The sequence below is a fragment of the Heliangelus exortis genome, chromosome 28 (assembly GCF_036169615.1).
Source record: "Heliangelus exortis chromosome 28, bHelExo1.hap1, whole genome shotgun sequence".
NCBI lineage: Eukaryota > Metazoa > Chordata > Aves > Apodiformes > Trochilidae > Heliangelus > Heliangelus exortis.
In genome coordinates, this window is record NC_092449.1 from 1,016,442 (window position 1) to 1,036,594 (window position 20,153).

At 43.1% G+C, this 20,153-nt stretch overlaps 1 protein-coding gene across 12 annotated transcripts in view; it reads left to right on the forward strand.

Moving 5' to 3' along the window:
* Nucleotides 1-20,153, forward strand: part of DOT1L (DOT1 like histone lysine methyltransferase) — an 82,255-nt gene that overhangs the window by 45,593 nt on the left and 16,509 nt on the right. For 9 of the 12 annotated variants that reach the window (XR_011722757.1, XR_011722759.1, XR_011722761.1 and 6 more), the window contains 16 exons: nt 2,386-2,492; nt 3,488-3,529; nt 4,987-5,070; nt 5,832-6,066; nt 6,497-6,610; nt 8,014-8,105; nt 10,958-11,059; nt 11,664-11,801; nt 12,401-12,526; nt 13,348-13,829; nt 13,961-14,084; nt 14,868-15,014; nt 16,247-16,373; nt 17,563-18,176; nt 18,846-19,051; nt 19,785-19,849. Coding sequence is in view for 9 of the 12 variants with exons in the window: in XM_071727566.1 (XP_071583667.1) it covers nt 2,386-2,492; nt 3,488-3,529; nt 4,987-5,070; nt 5,832-6,066; nt 6,497-6,610; nt 8,014-8,105; nt 10,958-11,059; nt 11,664-11,801; nt 12,401-12,526; nt 13,348-13,829; nt 13,961-14,084; nt 14,868-15,014; nt 16,247-16,373; nt 17,563-18,176; nt 18,846-19,051; nt 19,785-19,849 (2,805 nt within the window). In the remaining 3 variants the exon portion in view is untranslated. The remainder of the gene's footprint in view (nt 1-2,385; nt 2,493-3,487; nt 3,530-4,986; nt 5,071-5,831; nt 6,067-6,496; nt 6,611-8,013; nt 8,106-10,957; nt 11,060-11,663; nt 11,802-12,400; nt 12,527-13,347; nt 13,830-13,960; nt 14,085-14,867; nt 15,015-16,246; nt 16,374-17,562; nt 18,177-18,845; nt 19,052-19,784; nt 19,850-20,153) is intronic. The other 3 variants (XM_071727570.1, XM_071727574.1, XM_071727569.1) reach the window with 2 other exon arrangements.

The window sequence follows — 20,153 nt, forward strand, 5'->3', positions numbered from 1 at the left end:
GGATGCTCTGATCCTGTGCTTGCAAATAGTGGTTCTTGAATATTGACCAGCTATCTTGAGCCCCTTTATCTTCTAACACCTTGTCCCATGGGATTTCTCTTAACAGTCGATTGAGGAGGCCAAAGTTTGCCCTGTGGAAGTCCAGGGTTCTGGTCCTACTGGGTATTCTCTTCCTTCCACACAGGATCCTGAACTCTACCATCTCATGATCACTGCAGCCAAGGCTGCCATTGACCACCACTGCTTCAACAAGGCCCTCCTTGTTGGTTAGTACAAGATCCAGCAGCGCTCCTCTTCTAGTCGGCTTGTCCACCATTTGCATTAAGAAGTTATCATCAATGCACTGGAGGAACCTCCTAGACTGTGAAAAGCTGGCTGTGTGAGTCAACCAGCAGATATCGGGGTAGTTAAAATCTCCCATGAGGACTAGGGACTGAAGTTGCGAGGCTGCTTTCAGCTGCCTGTAGAAGGCCTCATCAACCTCCTCGCCTTGATCAGGAGGTCTGTAGTAGACCCCCACAACTGTATCACCCACACCAGCCTGCCCCTTAATTCTTACCCACAGACTTTCAACTTGCCCCTCATCAGCCCCTGCACAAAACTCAACACATTCTAGTTGCTCTCTCACATAAAGAGCAACTCCACCACCTCTCTTCCCCGCCCTATCTTTCCGAAAAAGCACATAACCATCCATGGCCACATTCCAGTCATGTGACCTATCCCACCATGTCTCTGTTATTGCTACCAGATCATAACCCTTAGCCCGTACACTGACCTCTAACTCTTCTTGCTCAGAGCCCCATCCAGTCTGGCCTTAAAAACTTCCAGGGATGGATGGGGCTTCCACCACCTCTCTGGGCAACCTGTGCCAGTGTCTCACCACCCTCATGGGGAAGAACTTCTTCCTAACATCTCATCTAAATCTCCCTCCTCTAGTTTGAATCCATTCCCCCATGTCCTGTCACTCCCTGACATCCCAAAAAGTCCCTCCCCAGCTTTCTTGTAGCCCCTTCAGACATTGGAAGGCTCCAATGAGGTCTCCTCAGAGCCTTCTCCTCTCCAGACTGAACAAGCCCAACTCTGTCAGTGTTTTCACAGCAGAGGTGTTCCAGCCCTCTGAGCATCCTCCTGGCCCTTCTCTGGACATGCTCCAGTGTGTCCATGTCCCTCCTGTAGCAGGGGCTCCAGAACTGGACACAGCACTCCAGGTGGGATCCCAGGAGAGCAGAGTAGAGGAGGAGAATCCCCTCTCCCCCCCTCTCCCTGCTGGCCACATTTCTCCTGATGCAGCCCAGGACATGGGTGGCTCACATTGAACTTCTCCTCCACCAGCACCCCCAAGTCCTTTTCCTCAGGGCTGCTCTCAAGCCATGGGATGTTCTAAGTGACACTTCCAGGGAAAATGTCATCCCCTTGGAGCTCGTGCCATCAGATGTGAGCAATGTCCTTCACATGTGGAAGGTGATCCTGCTCTGCTGGGCTGCTGCCCTGCAAGGGTTTTCACAGCATTTTCATTCAGTGGTTTGTTTTTTTGTGCCTGAGTATGACTGGAGTCACTTGGCTTGCCTGTCTGTCTCACGTTTTGATCTGAAGTATGAACAGTTAAATAATTAAAAAAAAATATATAGTGGAAAAGATAAAACTCTAAACAACAGGCAGCACTTTTTTCTCAGTGCCATTTCTGTCCTTAGTAGTTCCATCTGGAGAAAGAAATGGAAATGTGGAAAGAGTTGGGGCAAACCAAAACAAGTATTAAAATGTGGTTAAAATAGTGGTTGACGTTGCTGAATCCCAAACCTTGCTTTTTGACTTTTCTGGATAATTTTCTATTTAATTAGAAGTGTGTTACAGTTTTTTCTGCAGTCATGCCACTCAGTGCTCAGTGGTTATGGAAATGCTTTAACACATCCTAGACCTATTAATTCTAGGGAACAAAACAAATACAGGCAAGAAAGCAAATATAAAACATGTTTGTCCTCAGTCCAAATATAGTGTAGTTACAGTTTACATGGGTTGGATGTAATGATGTTCTGTTACTGGTTCTACCTAATTAAATCCTGCCTGTTGCTACAGATGTGTTGTTGTTGAGTTCTTTGTAAAGATTGTCTCTGAGACATGGGAAGGTTCTGTTTGTTAAAAGCTTGCACTGGCACAATTTTACTGTGACTGACTATGAAGAAATGAAAGGCAGATCTTCCAATGGTTTCTGTAGAGTGCAAGAGAATAAGAAATTTCTTTTTAAACCCTCTTTCTACAAGGACATCGCTATCCAAGAGCAAAACCTATATTTTTGTCTTGAATATGTCTTTCCTGTTGCACAGCTGGGTACAACTGAGTAAGAAACTTAGCAAACTTTGGTTCCCTAACTTGACTTTCTTCCTTTAGATATTGGCACTATTATGAGAGTTGTGGAGCTATCACCACTGAAAGGGTCTGTGTCATGGACCGGGAAACCAGTTTCTTACTACCTGCATACTATTGACCGAACCATAGTGAGTATAAATGTGAGCTAATACATCTCTGACTGCTTTACCTGCTCAGGAATCAACGTGCCAACTTCAGGGCCTTGCTTATGGGAATAGTGTTTGTGTTCCTGTGTGTATTTACAGCTGCCTGGGATAGGTGCCCTTCCTTAGTTACCTGTTGGGTTGAGCTGGATGCATGGCTTAGCCCCTGGCTGCTTCAGTGCAGGATGTTAGAGAAACAGTGTCAGTGGGGACAGTACTAAATAGTCTGTTAATTCATTGAAGGGACATAGATTTAGCCCTATAATTCCTTCTTATGCTCCAGAATATGCAACTATGCAGAATGCTGGTCTTTTGCTCCCACACTGAGTGAAGGCTCTATTGGGTCTTCAGTTTGCTTTGTGGTGTACAGACCATTTTCATTCTATCATATTCAAGCAGTAAATCTCAATTTTAGTTAACTTTCAGTTGCTGGAGAACCAGCCAAAGCTCCATAACAATGCTGATGCATTCACTGTTTTTTTTTTTGGTTTTTTTTTTTTTTTACTGTTAACAAAAATAGAAACAACCCTGTAGAAATGCACACTGTTGTGGAGAAATTATTTTCACACTGGTTTTTTTGCAATGTGACTGTAAGGCTGTTTTTCTAAGTCTACTGTAGTCTAATGATGCTTTTGTTAAAGAACATGCTAGAGAGCAGATAAATATTTTAGTGGGGTTCAAGTGGGAAGTAGCTGCATTGAAAATAACTTTCTGCTGAGTGGAGATATCTGGCACAAAGCTTTAAAACAAGGAGAGGCAGTGGGGAAGATGATAAAACCTTGTTGAGGTTTGGATTATGTCCTGCTACACAACATGTTTGTGTTATTAAAGATGTATGAATGTCAGTGGCTTCTTGATGTAGCTTATCAGAAGAAAACCAGAATTTCTGCAGTTCTGCATTTGTCTCAAGCCATTATTGTGTTCTTATGTATTCATCTGTCATGACTTTGAAAATGACTATCTTGTTTTTCTATTTGCAGCTTGAAAACTATTTTTCTAGTCTCAAAAATCCAAAACTCAGGGTAAGTTTAAGTAATTTTCTGTAGAAAACTCAAAATAATGGAGGAGCCAGGATGAGGAATGTAGTCACTTATTAAAGATGTATGGAATGGATAGGAAATACAATTTTCTTGATAAGCAAGGAATGTGGGTGTGGAGCTAAATAGAAGGGAAGCATCAAATGCCATCAAGCACTAATGCAATCATGTTCAAGAGCTTTCTAATAGAGAACTAATGGGGCAGCCAGAGATGCTTTCCCCTTGCATTGCAGGGCTGTGAGGAGCTATTTGTCCATTAAAGAACTGAGGTTAAAGGAGAAATGATCATTTGAATCTGTCCCAGTGTTCATGAAGAGTGCTCTGAGATGGTACTTTTGGGATGTGCTATTTGAGACATGAAATGTGTTGTCAGTTGCTGCAGGCTGGGCTATCAAATGTGGAATTAAAATGCCAGAGGATTTTTGAGATGGGGCTGGGCTGGATTAGTCTGAAACTACCAGTGGGGCTGATATTCCCAGTCAGAGAATGAAGGGAGGCCACTTAAATTAAAACTTCAGGTGAATGTTGGTCTGCAGAGAGATTCATTTAGTAAGTGCTGAAAACAGACTGATGGCAGCTTGGAGACTGGGTTATTTCAGACTGCTGAATTTAAACTGGGGAGAAAAAAAGACTTCTCAGAGTCAAAAGAAATATCCAGGGTGGCATCCATGTACTTTCAAACTCCTCTGCTTTTAATGGTGAGGATGTTTAAATCTGCCACTCAGAGGATTTAGTTGATAACTTGCTTAAGTTACAGAGGGGTTGGAATTGCCAGAACTCTTATGCAAATTAAACCTCACCTGGCAGGTACAAGAAACGCTTTAAGGCTTTGAGTGAGTTTTTTTGGTGACATTTCCTGTCCTTACTGCCAAGTTTCTTTCATTTATTTTTTTTTTTATTCTCCTCTGCAGTCTTGGCTAAAGTTGAATTAGATGATGATTAATGGCTTTGCCATTTCAAGTCATGTAAGATTTTTTTAAAGTAATGTAGCAACACATGAAATGTTGAAGGCATAGGTAAAGCTAGTGAAATATTTAATAATTAAAAAAAAAAAAAATCTAAAACCTGTAACACCAGTCTGTGATCTGGAGGGTGGAGTTGGGAGGGACAGAATAAGGGAAGAGGTTGGAGCTTGATCTCCCCTGTGGCTGCATATTTGAAACCCATTATAGTAGGTAATGCAGTGTAAAAGGATGATGGGTTCTTGCCTTCCTTCTCCCACTGTGTTGCCTGAAGCAGGGTGAATTTTTTTTCCCCCTTGCTGATAACAAAAGGGTTTGATTGTTTTGGTTTGGCTTGGTTTTTTTAAATTAGGCATTGTGTGATAAGAGCACTTGCACATAGCTCTTGGAGAAGACTAAGACAGGAAACACATCCCATCTTAGTGTTAAAAAGTGAGAAATATATGGCCAAATAATGAGTCTATGAAATTGTTTCTCCAGGAGGAACAAGAGGCAGCTAGACGTCGTCAGCAAAGAGAAAATAAGAGCAACACAACTACTCCAACCAAGGTTCAAGAAAACAAGGTGAATGTGCTGCATTTTCACCAAGAAAATGTATTTTCTCTTTAGCTGTGCATATTCATAATCTGTGTCAGGAAAGACCTGATGATTCTGTGAGAAGATTGACTGTGTTTGCTCTGAACATGGCAACTGGGATAGCTGTTGCTGGGGACAAAAATGAGGGAGTGATTTAATAAGAGCTGCACTTGAGAACTGCACCACTAATTCTGGGTGGAAAAAAAAAAAAAAAAAAAAAGGTGTTGTAAGAGGAATAGAATAATTAGTTGGTTGTCCACCCTCCCACAGCTTCAGCATCAGCTTGCAGAACCCTCCCTGGGTCGTAACCCATTGAGTGGAGTTCAAAGTGTGCTCAGTCTCTTTTGCAAAGACTCATCCCCTTTCCCATTCAGTTGCATAATAGTGTTGGAAAGGCAGTGACTGTTTGTGCACAAAAATAGGAAGTGTTGAATGTACTTTGACTTTTTAATGATATTCAGTTGAAGAACATAGTCAATACAGAGTTGAATAATCAGCTTTTCTTAGGCAATGGTTACAGATTTCCTTTTTGGTAATGAGTAAATCCAGAAGGGAATAAGGACAGCTTCTTGGATGCTGGGGACAGCTCTTATCCCAAGCAGCTTTATTTCACTAGCAAGTTATTTAACTACAATGCATCAGTTTCCTTTCATAGTTATTAAACAGAGTTATTAATGCTTGCTTAAAAGGGATGCTGCAAATGTAGGTAGAAATAACAATAGAGCTTTTGGTTTTTAATAATATCACAGGATTCTGGTGCTGAAGAAGAAAAGGCTGGGGCAAATTCTGTTAAAAAGCCATCTCCCTCCAAAGCACGGAAGAAAAAGCTGAGTAAAAAAGGAAGGAAAATGGCAGGAAGGAAACGAGGACGTCCCAAGAAAATGAACACTGCAAACACAGAGCGCAAGACCAAGAAGAACCAAACTGCACTAGAACTTCTGCATGCCCAGACTGTGTCACAGACATCTTCATCCTCTCCTCAGGGTGAGTTCAAAGCTGGCAGTGGAAGAAGCCTCCCCCTGCCACGTGAGCCCAGATAAGTATCTGAGGCTCTGAATATATGCTTGAAGGTTGTTCTTCCTTTTCTGCTCAGTGGAGTTTGGTTTGATGTCATAAGCTCTCCCTTGGCATAAACCAAAGCTCTCCTTGGAATGGGGGTCTAGAGCCTCTGTGAGAAGATGGTGGTTGAATCTGTAGGTACTTGGGCAGAAGCTGAGCTGTGGCTGGTATCTTGGCTCTGCTGCTCTAAGGATAAATTGCAGATGTCCTTCTAACCAGTTTATTGCAGTGTGTTGATCTAGCTGAGATGTTCCTGTATCTCACATTGTAAAGGACATGGTGGTAAAGCTCCTGTCCTGAAAGCCAAAACCCCTGACTTAGATCAACTGAAAGGTTATCTTTGTTTCTCTCTCAGATGCATACAAGTCACCTCATAGTCCATATTACCAACTACCTCCTAAAGTGCAACGGCATTCATCTAACCAGCTCCTGGTGACACCTACTCCACCTGCACTACAGAAGCTGCTAGGTAAGACCCTGATGGCATGGGCAACCTCTGCTTTCAGCTTTCTGATGATGTGGTAAATCAAAGGGCAGCCACTCTAGAAAGCAGGATAGAGAAGAGGAGAGATGGATAACTTCTACCCCATCTGCCCTGCCTGCCCCAGTTCAGTTGGCACTACCACAAGGTCTTGCTTGCTGCCAAAGTTGTCTTGGTCTGCATTTGGTTTTTGGCATAGTTAAAGCTCTCATTTGGCACAAAAGGAAATAAACTTGGGTTTAGCAGGAACCCAAAATAACTTCAAATTGAAATGGCTAGTCAGAAATAACTTTTATTTAAATTAAACCATTCTCCTATTCTTCAGTGATAAAACTTGGAGAAGACCACTCTGTTTTCTCTGCAAAACTTAGAGCAAAGTGAATGAGATGCTGTCTGAGTTTTTGAGATAACAAAAGTAGTATGATTGCAGAATATGCTCCACGTTTAAGAAATTATTTAAGGAAGAGCTCTGAGGGTGGTTTTTTGGGTCTTGTTCCTTCTCCCTGTCCCTCCCATCTCTTTTTGGCGTTTGGGAATGAGCAAGTCCAGAATCATGTGGTAATCTGATGTAATGTTCCTCTCTATGTAGAGACCAAGGGCATCTGTGATGTCCTCAGCTCCTGCTCTCTTGGTGTCTTATAGTTATGATTGATTTCTTACTGTAGAAAAAAAAGAAAAAGAGTGAGTTAGAGGGATGTTCCATGTCAGCGGGGCAGGGAAGAGCAGGGAGAAAGATGCTTGTCTGAAGTAAACCTTGCTGCAACAATCTGTGTACCCTCTGTTGCATGTTTTGGCTGTCTGTGATTGCAGCAGACTGGATTTAATCATGTGCTTGTTTTCTGGTGAAAAGGCCCCGGTGGTGAAGGCTGGGGAAAAAGGAAGGTTCATTGTGTAATAGGAGGCTGGAGATGGAGGGACAGGGACAAGTGAGTGCTCCTTGGAGGGTAGAGTAAATGGGTGTAGAACTTGTCATCTGTCTGTCTGGAGGCAGAAGTACAGCAAGCCTGGTCTTGAGAGGCTGGGAGAAGAGAGCTCAGGGCTGGTTGTGGCTGCTTCAGCTCATTTCTTGTGCTGTTTCTATTTACAGTGCATTAAAAGCTGTTCAACTCCTCTTTCATCATGCAAACACACCATTAGCACCCATCATCTTCCTCTGTGTTTGTTATGACTTCCTCTGGGGTACCTATTATGTACTAATGGATTTAACAGTTCAGTTGCCATCAGAAGAGGGATTTTCAGCTTGCTCTAAATTGATCATTAATTGCTTGGTCTGACTTTCAGTCCAACTAAAAAGCAAGAGGGAGCAAAGTGGGGAGAGGTGCCAAGGGAGCAAATAGGGGTAAATAGGAGCATTGCACCTTCTCTCACTCATCTCCTTATTTATTTTGCAGACTCCTTTAAGATCCAGTACATGCAGTTCATGGCATACATGAAAACTCCTCAGTACAAGGCAAGTCTGCAACAGTTACTGGAGCAAGAAAAGGTAGGTCTCATTTTTAACATTTCTAACCCAAACTGCCAGACTACCAAATGCCTTCCATGAGAGGAGCAAAAAGGTGAAGATGGGAGCTGTGTTCACTTAACACCAGCACTGCACCAGGCCAATTGTAAAGGCTCTAGCAGAGTAATGCCTAGGCTGAATGACTGTACCTGGGGATTTTATTGATTGTGTGCTTAAGTTTCCCATCTGCAAACTGGGAGAGATGCACCTCCCCTCTTCCCTCTGGTTCCCCTCCACCTGGTAAAGTCTTACTGCAGTGTGTCTGGTTTTTGCCTTTGCTTTGGTACAAAGCTGTGTCCACCTATGCAGGAAGATGTTTTCTCATACCCTTTCCTTTTCTCCCATTTGGGACTGGCAGCTGCTTTTCTTTTCTGAACATCTCATGGGTCACAGGAGCAAGAGGTGGTGGTCAACCTCTTCAGCCCAAATACATTCCCACCCTCCACTTTGAGGGTCCTCCCTGCTTGGATACATCCTTTGAGTTGCTGGTCAGGGTGCTCTTCCATAGTTAAATTGTGCTAAAGCTTCTAGTAACTTTGAATGAGGACTGTCTTGAAAAAGATACAGATGTCAGTTCCTTGGAGATGAATTTTCCTGGTTTTTAACATCCTGTTCTTTTCCCACTGTAGCAAACCCTAGAGGAATTGAGTACTCTAGCATCAGGATGGCCCAGTGGACTTGTAACAAATTTAAGTATGGGATTAAAAAAATTTGAATTGTCTTTACTGACTTAAGAAACTTAATGAGCCATCCTTAGTTTTGATAACCTTAACTCATTCGGGTTGCACTGGTGGGCAAAGTGTAAATTTAGGGAGTCATGAGTTGAGATTCATGGAAAGGTGATGAGATTCTGCAGCTCTGTGTGGCATTTTTCTCTGCTATGGAGCCATCTCCCCAGCAGAGGGAGGAGGATTACTGGCTAATCACCTTTTCTTCTTGTCTTGCTTTACCTCAATTGTGAAGAATTTCATTGTTTTATAAATTAGTCCTGATGAGGGAGACTGTGCTTCCGACTGCTTTGGAGCAATTCATCCTCACAGAGCTCTACAATCATCTTTAACTTCTGTCCAATTCCAGCTTTTGGTAGCTGCTGTGGAAGCTTTCCTTTTCTCATGTGGCCTTTGTGAAAGTGTCAGCATAAAGCTGGAGCTGTTCATGGGGTTTCCATAACAGGAACTGTTTTTCCAGATAAGAGATCCTAACTTGTGCCACCCCATTGATTACTGAGAATTAGTTGACACTGATGTGGTGTTCATGCAAACCTTTTTCTTTTTCTCATTGTTTTCATTTTCACAGCAAACAACACTTTCAATTTACAGCTTTTTCCTCAGGATGCTTTTCTGCTTGTCCTGTTTGTTACTTGTCAGGAAAGTCAGCATAAAGTAAAGTTTCCTTGCCCAGGAAATAGCATGAGAAATGGTACAGCAAGTATTGGGCTGTATGCTGGAAGTAGAAATGGGGAGTGTGGAAGAGTAATCACTTCATGTTGTTGTCTGACAGCTGTTTCATACTTTAAGACATCAAAACGAGGAATTCAGTATAAAAACATTTTTAATGGAGTGTTACACTGAGAGCATGGCAAGTTAAACTTCACAAAACAGAAGCAGAACTTCTTGGGTTTTTGAGGAAAATGTTTCTCGTGGGTTTGTTTGGTTTTTTTTGGGTTTTTTTTTTTGTTTTTTTTTTTTAAGTACAAGAAAAAGGTTTCTGTAATAGGATTTTAAAACAAACAAGATGCTGTGAGCTGCTGGTTCACCAGATTACCCTTAGATGGAGCTGTCAGCACCTCTGCTGCTCGTGGAGGCTGAATGAGCTGACTGTTGCTGAAAGCAGAGCTGATTTTTTTCAGCATCACCTATGGCAGCACGTTTAGCATTGCAGTGACTCAACTTGGTTTCCCAAGTCCTTGGCATGAGCTGCAGCCAGAGCTGCTCGCCAGGTCCTGTGTTTCCTCACACATGTGGAACGTGCCAGCCCTGCTGCTTCACTCCGTGGATGGATTGCTTGGAAGCTCAAGATGCTTTCCCCCCTCATCTCCCACTTTTCCAGAGTGATGGCTCAGTTTCTGCACGATTCCCATTTGGCCTCAGCAGCCAAAGATGGAGGGAATTGTCACCTCCAGAGCCACTGCTCCTGCTGCACTGATCTTTCACTTGGGAACTGAACAAATGAGTTTCTGGAGCCAGTTCTGTCCATAGTTTGCTGCTCACATAGTGCATGACCATGAAAAAAGTAAGAAAGTGTCCAGTTAAGGAATGTTATGGGCAGGAAATGTTCTGTGAGTGGAAGGTTTGGGTGGCCCACTGCAGTGATTTTGGCATTGGAAGTACAAGTGGTTTGGCTTTTATTTATGACTTTCCTCCTGCCTCCCCCACAGTGTAATTTCCTTACTGTATGCCTTCCGTGACTGTTGTGCAGGAAAACTGATTTAGGACTCTGGAGATTTATATTCTGTTCCCTGTTTAGTAACAGATTTCATACAGATAATCTTTTGCAGTTCCATTTTTGTGTAGGATGTGATCATTACTATTTCTTTACAGTGTGCTAGAGAATAAAAATGAATTTTTAAGACTGTTCTGATCATATTTTACCATATAGCAGAAAAAAAACTATTTAAAAGCTCTTTGCAGGTTACTTAACTTCACCTGATGTTGAACATTAACAAACAGGCTCACAGCAGTTTGTGACAAAGCTGGAATAGTTCACACATCTCTTCTCCAAGCTCAGATTCCCTCCCAACTTACTCTGCAAACTAGATGTGAACATCTTTAGTAAGATGGACTGTGCCTGCAGGTGGTACTAAAAATGTATTTTCTCACTCTTCCTTCTTTCAGGAAAAGAATGCTCAGCTACTGGGGACAGCACAGCAGTTATTCACCCACTGCCAGGCACAGAAAGAGGAAATCAAACGTCTTTTTCAGCAAAAACTTGATGAGGTAACCCTGAGCTGCACGTGGCAGCTCGTTAGTCATCTGAATGCAAACACTTCTGATAAAAATAAGTAAGACCAGAGAAGTCTCAGGTCTTCAGCCTCAGTTTTGCAGCAGATCATGCTAAATAATGTAGAATCTGTACCACACTCTGGTTATGGTTTTTTGTCCTCATTGCAGAAATTGTTTTGTGCCACTCTGTATCCAAGGGGAGGGGGTGACAGACCACAGACATGGGATGTCTGTACAGGATGCATCCCCTGCTGGTTGAACAAACTCTGTGTTGCCAGTGCAAGTTCAGAAGAACAGGAAGAAATGTGGTGGCTCTCTATAAAACCAGTGTTCTTTTGGCTGCTCAGAAACTGAATGTCAGATTCATTTCTGAAACAGCAGCTTCAGATTTCTGGAGCAGCAGCTCCAAGTGAGGTGCTTTTGTCCTCTCTCATTATCCCCTAGCAATGACAGCATGCCTTGGAGAATGCTGGGGGACTTCTTGTGAGCCACACAAGTTCTGTGGGTCTCCTCAGTGTCACTTTTGAATGTAATAGTTGTCTGGAATTAGGGTGTCAAGACCTTATTGAATGATCTCTTTATTCTCTTGATGTTGTAGTTGGGAGTTAAAGCTCTAACCTACAATGACCTGATTCAGGCTCAGAAGGAAATCTCTGCTCACAATCAGCAACTGAAAGAACAGACAAAACAGCTGGAGAAGGATAACAGTGAACTCAGGAACCAGAGCTTACAGCTGGTGTGTACAAGGCTTGTGTATGAGTAGCAGGGTGATACTCCTATTTATTTAAGGAGGACAGGTCATGAGCCAAGGGCTGCCTCTGCCCTCAGGTATATTAACAAATGAAAATCTCTGTAAGAGAGAAGAATGCTGGGGGAAAATGCTGGGGTGACAGTTGGCTCTGGCCTCAGCTCTGTCCTCTGAACAGCTTGGCACCTCTGTGTGCACTGCACTTGCTGCTGACTCTTGATCTTGCTGGCCAAGAGTTTGCACAAGTGCTTTGTGGTAGCCCTAACTCTTGTGTTGGTTACTCAGACTGTTCAGGTAGGTGAGGGGGGTGAATCTGGATGTGGAAGTAGTTAGGGAGGCTGAGTGATAATGCTGCTTTTCAGAAAGAACCAGACTGCCTTCTGTCACAGGATATGGAGGTCACAGGACCATTTTGGTGGCATTTAGCTTCAGCTGAGAGGAGTTTTCAAGGGGCTGAGAAGCTTCTTGAGCATAATAAAAGGGGCATGGCTTTTCAGCTTGCATGGCGGGTGGTGTGAAGTGGTGAAAGGTGTCTTTTGATCCCTTTATCCTGTACCTTTTGATCCCTTTATCCTTTGTCTTTGCAGCTTAAGGCACGGTGTGAAGAACTGAAGCTGGATTGGTCAACACTGTCACTGGAGAACTTGCTGAAAGAGAAGCAGGCGCTGAAGAATCAGATTTCTGAGAAACAAAAGCACTGTTTGGAGTTGCAGGTAAAGAGCAAGTAACCAATCTGGAGTCACTAACTTGGGGTAGTCCTTGGGTAATAGGCCAGTTAAGGGGTATTTGACTAAATATGATGTTAAAGGATAAGTTAGATAGCTGGCTTTCCTCCTTCCCCTTACCCCCTCTCTGTGTCCCTGGAGATTAATCTTTTTATTAAAGAGTTTTAGTAAACTTGAAAGAATGATGATACAGTTAACTTTTAAAAGAAGTAGATGCTATGCTGTGATTCCTTGGTAAAGCTGTGGAAGAAGGAATCATTGTTTATCACAACGTATAATTAAAAAGCATGACCTGGTGAAAAGAAGGGTCTTGCTTGTTTGTATAAAATGTGGCTTCATGATGATGTCTTGTATGTGCTCAGACTTCTTGCTTCAGGAATCAGTTCCCACAGAATGTCTCTTGCCATAGTGAAAAAGATGTTAAACTCCTGTGACTGAAGAATTTTATTTCTCAGCACTAGAGCTAATGAAGTTTTTTGCTGCATGCCTTGACATGGAGTGACTGTTTCCCTCAATGACTGTCAGCATTGAGCTACTCCATACTCTATAAGTTGGAGATATTTTGTCTTTGCTTTCAAGATCTGAAAGGTGCTTCCTAAGAATCTCTGAGCATTGCCCTTCTCTGCACCTTTTGGTGTCAGGCTTGGAGCAACGCCTTGAAATTTCTTTCCCAAATTGTGAATCAATTGCTCTGCGTTTTTCCCAGGAACGGGTCCGCTTTTCCTTAGAAGCATAGACATTCAAAGCTCCACGCTGTGGTAGGATGGTTAAGTGTGGTTTTTAATCATTGCCCTTCTCTTCGTTTAAAGATCAGCATTGTGGAACTTGAGAAAAGTCAAAGACAGCAGGAGCTCCTGCAGCTGAAATCGTACACGCCGTCGGACGAGTCACTGTCAGTACAGCTACGCAATAAAACCCATTTGAGCCGTGATCCTGAGGCTGATCACAGCAGGTTCCAGCTGGAGCTTGAATGCTCCAAGTTTCCTATGCCCCACGTGAATGGCATGAGCCCTGAACTGTCCATGAATGGCCATGCTACTCCTTATGAAATTCATAACACTTTTAGCAGGCCCTCTTCCAAGCAGAACACCCCTCAGTACACGACCTCTCACCTGGACCAAGAAATAGTTCCCTGTACCCCAAACCACAGCAGCAGACTGAAGACGGACAAGATGACAAGCTTGTCCTTACCTGATTATACCAGGTTTTCCCCAGCTAAAATAGCACTTAGGAGGCACTTGAATCAAGACCATGCAGTCAATGGAAAAGCAACAACTAATGAGATCCAGAGGTGAGAGTGATCGTTGCCTAGGATGGGAAAGGAGGGGTAATGTTATAACTTGGTTTTAATAATAGTGATTCATTTGGATTATAGAAAAATATATACACTTGTGTTCTAACAAACATCCACCTCTGTTCCAGAGCTGACCATGTCAAAGAGAATGGCCTTACATATCCAAGCCCTGGTATTTCAAATGGCATAAAGCTGAGTCCTCAGGAAACTCGGCCCTCTTCCCCAGCGGCCTTACCAGTTGCAGGCGAGAAGGTAAGAGGTGTGCTTGTGCTCAGATGTTACACCTGGTGAACAAAAGAAAAAGTTGGAGGCAGGCATGGTCCCTTCTGTGGTCAGTTTGGCATAGAAACATAACACAAAAATACAGTAGTCGTGGTACAATTAACAAGAAGGTGCTGGCTGGATGGAGAGAATACTGTGCTAGTGAAAGAGGTGCTTCCCTCTGAGTTACTGGTTTGCACATGAACTGTGCCAGTGATGCAGCAGGACTTCTTTTTGATCTGGTGTGTGTCTACTCAGACTTGAAAAGGAGACTGTTTCATAATTAAAGTAATAAAAAACTCTCCTCATAACTGATCAAGCTATGAACCATATTGGTGCCCTTTTCAGAGCAAATGGGTGCCCTCTGATAGGAGGTTACCATGGAAATATTTCTGGCCACTTCTTCTGTGTACAGAGGGCCTCAGGCTACAAATGCTGTCAGATGAGTGCTTTTCACAGAGCTCTAACAAAAGCACTAGAAAATGAGCTTGCCTAAGGCATCCTTTGCCTTCTGCTTGGGGCCAGCAGTAGCTTTAATGTACGTATTAGTACACTGTTGGATATTTTGGATATTGCTGTCTCTGTAAATTTTGTATTGTTAACAAAACTGCTCCGTGCAGGCAGATAGTCATCACTCTTGATTGTGTAATTCTTTAAAAAAAAAAAAAAGGGTATGTGTGACAAAGTAAAACTGAGCAGGTTGCCATTAGCTGAAAAGGTCTTTTCATTAATAGCATACAATTAAGAACATTATTTTCTCTCTCGCATTTACAGGTTTTGAGAGAGAGAACCTCTGTGAGTAATGGAGAAACTATCACCAGCCTACCTATCAGTATTCCTCTCAGCACAGTGCAGCCCAATAAACTCCCTGTTAGTATCCCTCTGGCCAGCGTAGTCCTACCTAGCCGTGTTGAGAAGGTGGTGAGTAAGGGATTGTCAACACTTTCCATCCCTAACTAAAATCACACTGGGCAGTAATGGGGTGCAGTGCACCACAGTCCTTAGTGGGATGCTAATCTCCAATGTCTGATGCTTTGGGGGAGGCTGCTGTTGGGATGCATCCTCTTGGCTCTTTATTCTGTAGATTTTTCCACTCCTGTCTGTTGGGCTGGGGTTTTTCATCCAGGAAGGAAAGTTGAGCACATGACTCAAGAGACCCTAGTCTTAAACATCTGGCTGGGTGGAAAAGGTGCAGAGTCCCAGAGTTTGTGGCAGTGAAAGCAGAGAATCAGGTGCCAGTTTGTTCTTAGCCCCTGTCTTCTTTCATGACCTTGGGAGGGAGAGGAAGTTGGAGTCAGTTTGGTCATCCCAGAGGAGCCTCTCTTTCTCATGTAGATGTGCAGGATGAACTTGAATAGTGCCTTGAGGCTATACCTGATGTGCCAGTGACTGCTCTGTGGCAGCAGAGAGCAACCAGAGAACTTTTGGGGCCATCTCTTTTTGAAACCCTGATGAGACCATGCTGCTCTCATTGGCAGAGGAGTTTAAAAAAGCTTGGCCCAGATTCTCACACATTTGTCCCAGAAGTTTTACAGTACAGAACTGAGAAGCATTTGCTGCTTTCACATGAGAACTGTGAATTTAGAATCCATCCTCAAATGCCTGCCTTACAATCCCATATTTGGAAACCACAGTCTGCCCAGCTCCTAGCTGTGTCCTCAGAGAGGATGCTAGGGATGGTGTCTCTCACTTCAACACTTTATTCAGGCCACCATCTCACAATTGTTTTGTCTGATTTAGGAAAACACCACTTGTTGGTCATACCCTCAGTGCACCAGAGAACAGAGCCATGACATGATACAACCATTTGTTTCCTTTCTGGCTGCCTGTGAAACAGTGGACTGAGGCATTCATTCCCTGACTGCAGTGCTGTCCTCAGTCTAAACTTTCTGGGACAATGAGCCTTTTCTCTCTCTGTCTGCATGGTATCTGTTGTGTGCTAGATACTATTGCAGTATAATTAATCACCATATTTATTTTTGTCCCATAACATGCTGATCTATGTTTTTCTCAAAACAAGCAAAATTTGGGACATTTTAGGAAGTAAAGCCACTGTTCTTGGTAGATCTACTAATGCATGTGAATTTTGTTTAAACTATTGATTTTTGGAGTCTATTCCCTGTACTAAAATGCTTGTTTCTCTCCCCCCCCAGAGAAGCACACCTAGCCCAGTTCATCAGAGTAGAGACTCATCGACACTTGAAAAGCAGATTGGTGCTAGTTCTCATAATGGCATAAGCAATGCTGCTGGAAACAAGCCACTGGCTTTGGCTACCTCAGGTAACAGCCTCTACACACAGGTGCTCTGTCAAAGTATTGGGTTGACATGCTTTACCTGAACTGCAGCACCTTGCAGTGTAAAGAAATAATTGCTTCTGTAAATTTTCCTCTGTGGATTAAAAGATTCCTACCTTTACAAGGTGACAAACCAGCAAAGTGTTGCAGAGCTGTGCTATAAGCTGATGATTAATTTCTTGATGCAGATTCCAGTGGTGCCTCATGAGCACTTGTGAAGGCACAAGTGTCTGAGTAGGAAGAAATGTCAGATGGGAGAGGGCAGGGATACCTTTATGTGTAGACATTACTTCTGAACTTGCTCATCTGCTGAAATTGTGGCCTTCCACTGTTCAGGACATGAAAATACTTGGGACCAGGAAAGCAGGTTCTGGCATACAGAAGCTGTTCTACAGCTGATCCCTCATCAGAGAGTGCATTTGTTCTTCGTTTGCCACCTTGAGGGGCTTGTGTTGTCTTGCATCTGTTTTGCAAAGAAGGGCTTGGCTGCAGTTTTCTAGAAAACCAATTAACTGTTTTGAAAAACACCTTGTTGTAAAACAGTACCGTGCTCCCTTCTACCCCTTTCATTTAGGCAGCCCAGAGCCAAGGCCATACTAGAGCACTAAACTCATTTAGGAGACACCATGACAAATGCTTAGTTCCCTTTTCCATCTTCCTCCCATGTGGCATTCTTCTGCCACAGTTTCTTTGAAGATCCCCTAAGCCTCAGCCTTTTGTTTCATTTTGAGAAGATGGGCTGTATAGATGACACAGTCCTTTCTTTTTTGGGTAAGGAAAGGGATTGAATTTGGCCATTTTATTTCCTTGGCCATAGGAAGGAGTTGAGAGTAGAGGAGCCCTGATTTCAAAAAGCAGAATAGCTCAAAAGAAACTTACACTTGAATTCCATTTAAAAAACAGGTAGAGTGTAAGAATATATCCATATAACATGAATTTCCCTGAGCTGGCAACCGAGTATTGAAAATCCTCAACCCCAAACTGAAGCTCTCAGCACTCAGAGCCACATTCTCAACCTCTCTGTGTAAAAGCAGCTGCCCAGCACCCTGTGCAGAATCTGGCTGCTGGCTGATCCATCCAGGCAGAGCTGAAACCACTCCCAGCCACCCCAGCAATCTAGCACTGTGAACTCTCACTCAGCAGGAGCAATGATGTATACTTTCCCTTTCAACAGGTTTTTCTTACTCTTCTGGCTCCGTGGCAGTCAATGGAAATCTTACAAACAGCCCAGCCCATCTTAACCATAGTGTTGATCAGGCAGCTCTGGACGACTCTGGGAGTCTGTTTAACTCAGTAGGGTCTCGGAGTTCCACTCCACAACATCCTTTGCTAATGATGCAGTCAAGGAACTCTGGGCAAAACTCCCCTGCTCACCAGCACTCAACAAGCCCCAGGTTAAATGGCACCTCCCAGAGCCTGGTAGGGGTATTGCAATATGCAGATGCTCAGAAGATGTTTGCCGAAGGAACAAAGGGGGATCTTCAGTCTGAGGCTGCGTTTTCAGATCCTGAGAACGAGACCAAGAGAAGAATCATCTTTACAATCTCTCCTAATACAGGACATGTAAAACAATCCCCTTCCAACAAGCACAGTCCTCTGCCCACGAGCACTCGGCTGGACTGTGGCCAAGCACACGTGCAGGATGGGAAGAAGCGAGGCCGGAGGAAGAGATCGTCCACCGGGAACCTCAGCGGGAACTCCGGGGTCTCCCCGAAACGCAAATCCTTACCTACTGTGTCTGGACTCTTTACACAACCATCAGGTTCACCACTGAATATCAACTCCATGGTAAGGGCAAAAGTGAAGAGCTCTAGCAAGAGAAGGGCCTGGCAGGGAAAGCTCTTTGCATCAGAAATAAGTTTCAACTGTTCGGGTCTTTAGCCTGCTCTAGGGCTGTTACACTGCTGGTACTGAAACTGACAGAAAGAGGCTTCCTAAAAATGGCCCCTCTGAGGGGTGAGACAGTTATGGAAAAGTTGGTGGACTGTTCCTGTATAGGTAGAACATCTTTGGAGAGTTCTTTGCTGTCAGAACGTTATAAATTACAAGTAATCTCTTCCTTTTAGTTTGATTTTAAATATTTTGATAATAGTTTAATCTAAGATTGACTAAATAGCATTAGAGTGCCAGAAGCATATGGCACTCTTGAATAATTAAGGCAGCTATACAAGTAGTGTTCATGTTATTCTACAATGGTAACTTGTGATTAACCTGTGTCTTCATTTCTGTCTTTAAATGTGAAATTGAAAAATGAAAATTATGTATTTTCCAAATTATAGTAAAGCTTTTATCCCAGCCTCCAATGTAGGATGGTGGAGTGTAACAGTGGTTGGGCTAAACCAACAACTGTTGGCATATCCTGAGCAGGTTAAGACTGCTTTTAATATCCTTAGCAAGATGCCTTGTTTCTAAAGGGATGCTCTTATCTGTAACTGCTTTCTTTCCTTCTTTGCCTAGGTCAATAACATTAACCAGCCTTTAGAAATAACAGCCATTTCTTCTCCTGAAAACTCCTTGAAGAACTCTCCTGTTCCTTACCAGGACAATGACCAACCCCCAGTTCTGAAAAAGGAAAAGCCCCTCATTCAGACCAATGGTGTTCATTACTCTCCTCTGACATCAGATGAAGAGCAGGGATCAGAAGATGAGCACAATAGCAGCAGGTGAATACACAGGCAGGGGTTTCATAGGTGCTCTAAACTGGAAAGGTGTGTTAAGCCTTTGTTCCTTTGCTTTGAGGCTGATTCCATTATGCTAAGCTCCTTAGGGCTGGAATTATGCATAGGGAAAGTATTTTGGAAGTTGTACTTGAAGCTGGGAACCTACTGTTGCTGTGGTTGCAAGGCTGGCAGTCTGGCCTCTGGAAGAACTAATGTAGAAATGGTTTTTTTTTGGTACTTTGCCCGTCAGGAGTGCTGAGGCTGTGTGTTTCATCTTTAAGAATCTCTCTCTCACTCACTCCCAGTTTCATCCTGATACAAAATTTTTCACTCCTTGTCCCATACTGTTGAAGTGTTGCTGTGAAAACTGAGTACCTGTCACCCTTGTGGCTCCCTGCCTGCCTCTGAGGAGCAATTTTTTTTCAGGTTTAAGATGCTGCAAAAGCAATAACTATAAAGGTGAGCAGCAGCCTACTTCTTATGGTGAAAGGAAAGTAATGAAGTCCTCTGAATATGCACTAGTCTTGACAAAGAGCAGTAATTCAGTAATAGCTTCTACTTAAAGATTGTGGTGGATTTTATTATGCTTTTAAGTTCCTTTAGTAACATGCAGCTGTCTTGGCTTTGTGTATTCTAGTCAACTGCTAAGGCATGAAAATGAGGAAGATAGTTATGAGGGTAAATGTGCAACAAAAGGTCTACAATGAATGCTTTAACCTTTTTATTTTCCCACTAGAATTGAGAGGAAAATTGCAACAATATCATTGGAAAGCAAATCTCCACAGAAGACTGTTGAAAATGGTAGGTGTGAGAAGTGTTGATAACTTGTTGTAAGGGTTGGACTTGGGAGTGGGTGCCTGCCAGAGGCTGCAGTTGTTAACCATCAGTGGGCTGAGCATAGTGCAGTTCTGCCAGGGCTTTGTAAAATCAAATAGGTGGCTGATAACTACAGATTTTGGGTCAGTTTTGTTCAGTAGTCATAGGTCACCAAAGACATGACTGGGTTTTTTTTACAGGTACAGGATTTGGAGATGGATCTGTAGTACAAAGGCAGAGGGAAAAAAACCAGATCAGCATTCTCAAACTTTTTCAGTGTTTTAGGTGA